The sequence below is a fragment of the Mus musculus genome, chromosome 9 (assembly GCF_000001635.26).
Source record: "Mus musculus strain C57BL/6J chromosome 9, GRCm38.p6 C57BL/6J".
Classification (NCBI taxonomy): Eukaryota; Metazoa; Chordata; class Mammalia; order Rodentia; family Muridae; genus Mus; species Mus musculus.
In genome coordinates this window covers 123,149,780-123,158,959 of record NC_000075.6, presented here as the reverse complement: position 1 = coordinate 123,158,959, position 9,180 = coordinate 123,149,780, and the positions used below count along the sequence as shown (strand labels likewise).

Genomic DNA, 9,180 nt, shown 5'->3' with positions numbered 1-9,180 from the left:
AGCAAAATGATTCTCAGTGGGTCTTAGAGCAGCCCACCACGGGAAGATCGGGGGTTGGCCTTTGCGGAGGGAGGATTTCCTGAATGAAACCTGGAACTCAAACCCAGAGTCGACCTGGACAATGCAATGTTTCTTTCTTTAAAAAGAAAGAGAGGGAGGGAGGGAGGGAGGGAGGGAGGGAGGGAGGAAGGAAGGAAGGAAGGAAGGAAGGAAGGAAGGAAGGAAGGAAGACACAGCTGGGAGGTCAGGTGGACTGAGTTTGGAGTGCGCAGGTGTTCTAACCCTGAAACACTACAAGCTGATGAACAGGAAATCATTCTCTTTGCCACACTGCCCTCTTCCGATGGAAAAAGGCAATGTTTATCACCTGCCTAGATCGCCTTTCTACCAAGACCCACAGCTTCTTGGGAACAGCACGATTTCCATAATGGTGGTTAAAGAAATCTGACCAGAACTCTTTGGAATCAGAGCTCTTAGCTGGCTGACCATCCCGAGAACAGGCTTCACTCTTAACACTAACAGCTGTGGCTCCTCACTCTGCCCATGACTTGAATCCCATACAACGATGTCCCAGTGCTAGGCAGTCTGGTGGTGACATATACAGCTCCATACAAGCTTTCTCCTGCCCCAGTCAATCACACTATCATCAGAGCTGGGTCCACAGAGGTGGTCTAGGCCAGGTCACACTATAAGCCACTTGAGGAAGGGGAGGCATGAGGCTACTGTGTTTCATTTTTGGAGAGTTCTCGTCATGTGAGACCAGTATTCCATGGTGGTGGGAAGGCCCAGGCCTGTAGAATCAGCCCGGTTATAACAACACATACTGTCCTGGGTGAAAAAAAAATAAACCAGACTACATATAAGTTCCTGCAGTATGGTAGGCTCAGTGATTCTCTGTGCTGATAAGAAGCAATGTGGAACCCCTGGCTGGCTGTAAGCAGTGGGAGGGAAAGGAACACACTAGCCAGGCAGTGTTGGCAACTGTTATATTTGGCTCCTGGACCAGCCTCCTGGGACAATAGAGGCAGATGGGAATCTTCTTGGGAAGGCTTGATACTCCACTCATCCTTTACTCCACAAAAGCCCCCTGCATGCCTATGTTTCTCCCAGATGGATCCCCAACAAGAGAAGGGATAGCCCCACCCCATATCCCAAACATGCCTGCCAGAATTGGAGTGTGTGTTGTAGTCCAGCAGAGGGAATTAGTCTCTACAGAAAGCAGACTGGAAATGTGACTAAGGCTCTCCTGGGTTTGGGGCCAGGCTCCTGGGATCTTCTTCCCGCCCTAATCTGCCGACCAGCCAACTTCAGGAATTCTTTTTTTTTTTTTTTTTTTTTTTTTTTTTAAGATTTATTTATTTATTATATGTAAGTACACTGTAGCTGTCTTCAGACACTCCAGAAGAGGGCATCAGATTTCGTTATGGATGGTTGTGAGCCACCATGTGGTTGCTGGGATTTGAGCTCGGGACCTTCAGAAGAGCAGTCGGCGCTCTTAACCACTGAGCCATCTCGCCAGCCCCCAACTTCAGGAATTCTGCACCAACTTTATTTGCAAAAACCAAGCAGAGAGAGGAACAGAAGGTCTCCCCGCCCCTCTGGGCCCTGCAACAACTTGTCTCTCCCTGAGAACCACCAGGCCCGCCCCACTCACCAATGTTCAGCTCAGCCCCAACGCCCCCCCACCCCACCCCGCCCATATAGCAAGCTCACAAGCCCCACCCTTCAACAGCCTTCTGCTCTTTGTGGTTCACACCCCTCCCTGGCCCAGGCCCAGCCCCTCCGCTCCGGGCTGGGCTAGTAGCGGCTGTACTACACAATGGCAAACTGGCAGATGTAGGGCAACTGATCGCGGCATCGCTTGTCGAACCACTTGCCGTTGGCTGCGCCAGACAGGGCGGCGCAGTTCTCGGCTTTGCCGCCGTCGGGTTGCGTCGTGATCTCCGTCTCCCAGTTCTTGTAGGCCAGGAGGCCGCCGGTCATGTCCACCCAGGCGCCTTCCGCGGCCATGTCGTTGAGGCCCAGCCAGATGTTCGCATCGTTGCCCACGCTGTGGCGCGCGTACTCGAACAGCGCCTCGTTCTCTAGCTCTGACTGCGGGGTGCCCAGCGTGCCCCCTTGCGAGATGCAGTCCTCGCTCGCCTCATGGAAGGTCTTCGGTTGGGTGAAGGCCAGGAGGCACTTCAAGTTCACCTTGGTGCCCTTCAGGCACACTGAAGGGAGAGATGGCTGTCACAGAAGGTTTGGATGCTCCGAGGCCAAGAGACCTCTTCCAGGCTGACTCCCACCCTTCACCCCATCCCATCCATCTCCTGAAGCCTGCTTGCTCTCGCCTCAGGACCCTGCTGTGGCAGACCCTGAAGAGCCCAGTAAGAAGGGACATGGTGCCCTGCTCCTGGAATGGACACACCTCTGCTGCAAAGGGCGACCTAGCCAGGGTCACTGACTTCCAGAGATAAAGGGAGTGAAGAAGTCACCTGGTCCCTGATAGTTTCCCCTCCCTGGGATCAAGCTACTAGCTCATACTGCTAGACATTTACCTACTAGAACTAGAGACCCCACTCTGGTTACTTAGTATCTACCACTCCTGTCTGAGGGCCAGCAAGCTTCTACACAGGGGATCAACACAGGGGACCTCTGCTCAGACCAGGTCCCTGGCTGGGTGAGTGGAACTGGGACTTCAGGAGCATTTGTGGAAAAAAAAAAAAAAAGATGGTAAGGAATGGCCATTTCAAAAACTACTCTAAACTAGAGTGTTCAGTGCAACACTGGTCTCCCAGGTTAGGAGGAAGGTGCCCATGGTGAGCTTGATGTTGCAGCTTGTGTTTAGCTTAATTTCTGCATCAGACAGATGGAGTGTGTGGTTTTTGCTGCGGGGTCACATATGTCAGAGCTCCATATTGGCCCTGCCCCTTGCACTTAGCCATTCCACCCAGCGAATATTAAAGAGAAACATTCCCATGTCCCTGAGGGATTTGACAGCTAGGCCTCATAGAAGTGTTTAGTCACAGACTCTAAAGCACACCCACAACACACAGATGCATCGTATACACAGCCCAGAGCCAAGCACACACAAGGTATGCTCACGGCACACTATAGAACAGAGCAAGGTCACAGGGTGGGTAGAGAATGAGAATAGACACATGCAAGATGACCGTGATGGAGAGGGACAACTAACTTGAAAGAGGACTGGCCTGGCAGAGTGGATGTCCAGTCTGTTTAGGCTTCCCCAAGCAAGAAAGTAAAAGCTGGCTCTCCTGGCCACTAGAGTGCCCAAGCTATGAGGCCCTGGTCCTGCTTTGCCACTCCCCAGCTGGGTGACCATGAGAATCCCTCTGCCTCAGACCATCTTTTATTTTTTTAATATTTTATTTTTAGAAGTTTTTTATGTGTATATACATGTACCTGTGTGAGTGTATATCACATCTGTGTGGGGTTGTCCTCAGGACAGAAGGCATTAAATCCCTTGGAGCTAGAATTATAGATGGCTATGAGTCACTATGTGGGTGCTGGGAACTGGTTCAGGTTCTATGGAGAAGCAGTTAGTGCTCTCAATGACTAAGCCATCTCTCCAGCTCCAAGATTTTATTTTTTTTATTTATCTTATTATTATTTGTTTTTGTTTTTGAGATAGAGTCTCACTGTATGACCCTGAGTAGCCTGGATCTCATTTTGTAGACCAGGCTAGCCTTGAGCTCACAGAGATTCGCCTACATCTGCCTCCTGAGTGTTGGGATTAAAGACATGAGCTACCATGCCTTATTTTTATTTTTAAAGTGTGTGTGTGTGTGTGTGTGTGTGTGTGTGTGTGTGTGTGTGTTGGTAGTGTTGGTAGTGTTGGGGGTTAATGCATGTGACATGAAGTGCCCATGGAGGACAGAAATCGTTAGGTCCTTTGGAACTGGAGTTACAGGCAGTTGTGAGCCACCAGATGTGGTGATAAGAATCAAACTCTGGTCCTCTGTGAAAGCAAGCATCCTCAATAGCTATGCCATCTCTCCAGCCCCCGTCAGCTGGCAGATCTTTATACTGGGACTGACAGATGCTGGCCTGGTTGCTGAGATTCAGAGACCATCTGTAAAGCTCAGAGATGCAGAGGGATGGGCAGGGAGAAGGTATGCAGCAGTATGCCCCAGGGCTGTCAGGCTACTGAGTACAGTTCCTCTGTGACTGGCCCGACTCCAGAAAGCTCACTTCCACTGGACAGTGTTAGGTTCCTGTTGGAGTGCCTTCTGGCCTCTGGAGCACCTCCATACCCTCTAGCTGTGACCTACCCAACTATGCCTGACTGGGTGGGTCTTACAGATGTAAGTAAGGCAACCTTCCCTGAGGAAGCATGTGAGGGCTCTTGAGCTTGGCACTGGATGGAAACAGCCTTCTTCCTCAGGTTGCCTGTTACCCCTTCTTAAGTGTGTGTTCCTCCAAACAGCTATCCTGCACTTACCAGTCTGTAAGGCCTGCTTCTCCTTCAGCAGGGCCACCTCCTGGGCCAGGACATCCATCCTGTTCTTGAGTTCCTCGAACATCTTTGAGCTCACCAAATCTACGACAGAGGCATGAGACAATGAAAACCCAAGGTAGGCAGATGCTCCCTTCCCCATCTGCCAGCCCCAAAGAAGCAAGAGGAAATTCCTTCTCCCAGCCTAGATCTCTTGGTGTTCCTTCCTCTGTCCTCTGTCTCAGGAACTCACCCTCCAGTGGGACCTTGTTGCCTGTTCCTGGTTTCTCTCAGGCTTCTCTATCCTGCATTTGTCATGGTGGGGCTGGGATTAGCAGGACTTGAGGAAGCAGCCATTTCATCAGTTCCAATAGGACCATGGGCTACAAAATCACAGAGGTCAATGCCCCTAGGACTCAGGGGTATAGGGGGGCACAGGGCTGGGTATGGGGGACAAATCAAGAGAGCAAGCCCTAGACTGAGTTGAGTTGACGTGTTCACCAACACAGCTCCACCTTCTCATACATACAAGGAGATGACAACAACACTCTGAAATGACTCTGAGGAAGCCCAGGAGAAATGACACAGCACAGGGCATGTGTCCCCCACCCTCCTCAGCTGCAGCTCAGGGAGAGCAGGGAAGCCACTTCCCACAGAGTAACCACTGCAGAAGGACTGGGGCTTGTTGTGCACCACCTTAACCATGCTCACAAACTGCCCTATGCCATGGGCAAGTACCATCTTGAATCTCCACCATTTCACAAGGAAACTGAGGCCAGATTTAAATGACCTATCTAGGATGGTAGCTCAAGGCCCTGACCCAAGTAGCCACAATCTTCCCACCTGCTTCATGGTACATGGCATCTCTGATAGGGACTGCCTGTGCATCAGCAGGTATAGGTAAGAGACAGTGTGTGTGTGTGTGTGTGTGTGTGTGTGTGTGTGTGTGTGTGTGTGTGAGAGAGAGAGAGAGAGAGAGAGAGAGAGAGAGAGAGAGAGAGAGAGAGCTGAGAGCTGTGGGTAAACCCCTGTCTTTCTGAAGTTCCAGGGGTTCCCAGGAAAGGTCTGGCTTAAGGCAAAGGGTAGGGAGTCACCTCCAAGGGCCATTTCATGTGAAATCCACATCGATGAGGTCAGAGTCCACCCACTAGAAGCCTTGCCAAGGAATTGTGGCCAAGACACAGACTTGCATGTACAAAACCCAGTGGTCCAGTGATCATCAAGTGTGGGGAAAGTCACACCCAGAGGACAAGAGCAGAGCAGATAGGGCTGGAGCCAGCAACCAGGTCACTCTGAGCCTCAGCTTCAGGGTTCCATGGGAGCCATCTGGGACCAGTGCATGAGTGTGGCCATTACGGAAGACTGACCCCTGCTATGATCCTCCCCTTCCACACATGACATGATCTACAAGACTGATGAGAACCCGAGAAACTGGCAATCATTTTTCACATTCAGAAATTGTTTGCTTTGGACGAGTATCCCTCACATGGCATGCCCTGGTGGCAATGCTGGCAATGAACCATACAGGGTATTCAGCCCTCCTATTTTAAAATGAGCATTTTTGTAGACAATTATATTCATCTGACTTAAGAAATCAAAACAGCCTGGCAAAGTGGCGCACACTTTTAATCCCAGCACTTGGGAGGCAGAGGCAGGCAAATTTCTGAGTTTGAGGCCAGCCTGGTCTACAGAGTGAGTCCAGGACAGCCAGGGCTACACAGAGAAATCCTGTCTCGAAAAATAAAAAAATTAAAAAATTAAAAAAAAAAAAAGAAAGAAAGAAAGAAATCAAAACAACCCTTAAAATCTCTTTTCCAATCCAGACTGTTCCCTGCAGAAGTCATCTCTGTTACATTTGGGATCTTTCTGGAATAGTTCTCCACACACACAACAGACATTTACTTTTAGTCAGTCCATTCAAATTTTCTAAATAATCACTGATATATGTTAGTTGTTCAGGCTATCAGGATTCATCTCCAAACTTGTATGGCTATGATAAATCCCTTTGTCGAGGGGCTGATAATATAGTATCCATTCTGTTTTGAATTTTATTCACATTGTAAACTCAGTCTTCAGTATTTTGGTTTTGCCTATTTTTAAGACAGAGTCTCCCTGTACAGCCTTGCCTGGCCTGGAACCCCTAGGCTGGACTCAAACTCACAGATATCCACCTGCCTGCCTCCAGAGTCCTGAGTTTAAAGGTGTCCACCACCACACCCAGCGCTTTATCTTGTTCGTTTGTTTGTTTAAAGTTCTGAAGACAGAACCAGGAAGTCACACTATAGGCAGCTTGCACATTAGAGCACAGCAGGAAGGAAGCGGCTTAACTCTAATGCTGGAGTTTTGTTTTGTTACTTTTTTTTTTTTTTTTTTGAGATGGGTTCTGTAGCCTTGGTTGGTCTCAAATTTGCTATACAGTTGAAGATAACCTTAAATTATAATTCTCCTGCCTCCACTTCCAGAGTGCTGTGGTTAAAGTGTTTCCCTTCACTCTGGATTTTATGTAAATTCTGAATCAAACTCAGTTTCTTGCAGCCACTGGGCAAGCAAGCACCCTACCGCTGGATTCTGCCTGCTCTTTGCTGTAGCCTTGTGTTCCAAGATGCTGATTTGTATAGTTCACTGTGGAGGCTCAGAGGGCCTGTAAATTTCTTCACACCCTCCCCTCTCTTTGGCTGGGTTCTAGGGCCCCATCTCTCTGACTCTTCCTGCCATCCTCCAAAGTCCTGTAGGGTGACAGCCTCAGTCATTACCAGAACGTTCCCCACCCATCCCAGGATGACCTCACTGCTGACAGGACTATGGAGGTAGGTCTTGCAGCCTCAACTTTTCAGAGGAGAGCAGAGATGCTCTGAGCTCATCTGAGGGAACAAGGCTGACACCCCATGGAAGTAAAAGTCCATCTCCCCCCATTCCCCCTCTGAGTTTGTCTCTGGAGGACTTTAAATATATTATTAAATGTTGTCTGCAAGTCTTTGAGCAAATTCCACCCTCCTGGGCTCACAGTTGAGGAAACCCAGTCTGGTGCTCCCTGTTGGGAACTGTCCATCTCCAAGCCGGAGGTTTGATTTCTCTAACGTGTTGGGTGCCAGAGGAGGAGCAGATGTTAGTTTACAAAACCTAGTAAGATTATTCTCTGTTCTAAGAGTCAGGGACTCGAATCTCTGACAGCCATCCTTGCTATGAGAAATCCCCAAGCTCCAGGGGTCTCTCACCAAAGGTCCCAGAAGGACTCACCAACATCAGATATGGAGGGAGGATCATGAGGTAACCAGGAGGGTAGCTGCCCCCAGACTGTGACTGCTCCCCAGAAGATAAAGGAAAAAGCTGCTCCTAGGGCATTGGGAGGGACAGCTGCCCCCTTCTTACCTTTCTTGGCATTTGCAGCCTTCTTGGCCTTGGGAGTGGGTGACTCTGCAATGACCTGGGACAGGAAGGAGAAGAGGCAGAAGAGCAGGTAGGTGCCCCAAAATCCCATACTGCTGCTGCTGCCTGGGTCAGAAAGCAGTGGCCACTGCAGCCTGGGCTACACGTCTTAAGGCTGTGGACACAAGGACCTCAGCCTGGGAAACCCTCCCAAAACTTGGCTGAAGACATGTAAAAAAGAAAGAGAGAGAGAAAAAAAAAGTGAAGCAAGCCTGCCAAAGGAGAAAGGCTTGGGAGCCATAGCTACACTGCTGTGGACAAACACCCAGCAGCCTGGCCAGGCTCCGAGAAAGTCAGCATTTCAAAGGATTCTGACAGATAGCCAAAAGCTGTCATTGTTCAATCCATCCAGTGATCATCTCTCGCAGGAGCCAGATTGGGCCTAACATTGGCTTAATGAGTCTCTGCACCCACAGAATTGCCCTTTCCCATTTTGTTGAGGGAACTGGGGGTCCTTCCTCACATTTTTTCCCTCAAAAATCTGTCCTGAAGCCATAAGAGAGACAGAGCAAAAGAGGGGACCAGAGCAGAGAAGGGACCCAAAAGGCCTTAGAGCAGAGGTGCCAGAGAGGGAACCAGGGTGATGTCTCCTGGATGTGCAGTGAGGGGTATCAAAGCTCTGCAGGACAGAGGGAGGCATAGCCAGGAAAGTGGAGGTCCTGCAACAGTGCTGGATTCCAAGCATGGGAAGGAGGAACCCTGTAAGCAGGGGAGTGATGGCCAAGACCACAGGAACACCGATGGCATAAGCAGACCCTAGTAAAACAGTGGGCTTAAAAGCAGGGTTATCGGTGGGCCCCTGTGAATGTGAACATATCCAGAGAAATCCATATGTGTAGTCAACATAAGAATGCAGAAACATCTGACTCCCAGCTGTCCCTGAAAGGATCTTACTGCTACAAGCCATCCAAAGCCTTGAGTCCTCCTGGCATGTAAGTACAGAATGCAACATTCTACTCAAGGATTCAGAGCATGGCAGAGAGATGCTGGGTCCAAGGCTGGGGCAGGAAATGAACCCAAATTGTGAGAGACCAAACTGTGGGAAACTAAGTCCCGCCAGTAACTCTCACCCTAAAGATCCACTGACCCTTTGAAGGGAATTATGTCACCCCCTCCTTCATTGCCTCCACCTGGCACCTGAGACTGCCAGCTTCACTCCCTCCTTCACTTGGCACCTAGAACTGCTTAGATTAAGGCAGCTTCACCTTCTCCTCCATGTCTCCGTTTGGTGCCCAGGACTGTTTTAGGGCTGACATTCCAAGATAAGCTGCAAGAAGCCTGTAATCAGCATCCGCCCCAGATGTCCATCCCTTTCT

At 49.8% G+C, this 9,180-nt stretch overlaps 1 protein-coding gene across 1 annotated transcript; it reads right to left on the bottom strand.

Annotated features, from left to right (window-relative positions):
• Positions 1–1,527: 1,527 nt before the first annotated feature.
• Clec3b (C-type lectin domain family 3, member b) lies at positions 1,528–8,014 on the bottom strand. Its single transcript, NM_011606.2, has 3 exons — positions 7,808–8,014; positions 4,445–4,543; positions 1,528–2,213 (listed from the first exon to the last, which is right to left on the bottom strand). Exons 1-3 carry the CDS (start codon positions 7,914–7,916, stop codon positions 1,813–1,815), a joined length of 609 nt encoding a protein of 202 aa, NP_035736.2. The 5' UTR covers positions 7,917–8,014; the 3' UTR covers positions 1,528–1,812.
• Positions 8,015–9,180: the final 1,166 nt, after the last annotated feature.

Coding starts and splice junctions, on each gene's coding strand:
- Clec3b (NM_011606.2), bottom strand. CDS start 7,916: ATGGGATTTTGGGGCACCTACCTGCTCTTCTGCCTCTTCTCCTTCCTG. Junction 4,544..7,807: donor GGCTGCAAATGCCAAGAAAG/GTAAGAAGGGGG, acceptor CCTCTGTCGTAG/ATTTGGTGAGCTCAAAGATG. Junction 2,214..4,444: donor GAAGCAGGCCTTACAGACTG/GTAAGTGCAGGA, acceptor CTCTCCCTTCAG/TGTGCCTGAAGGGCACCAAG.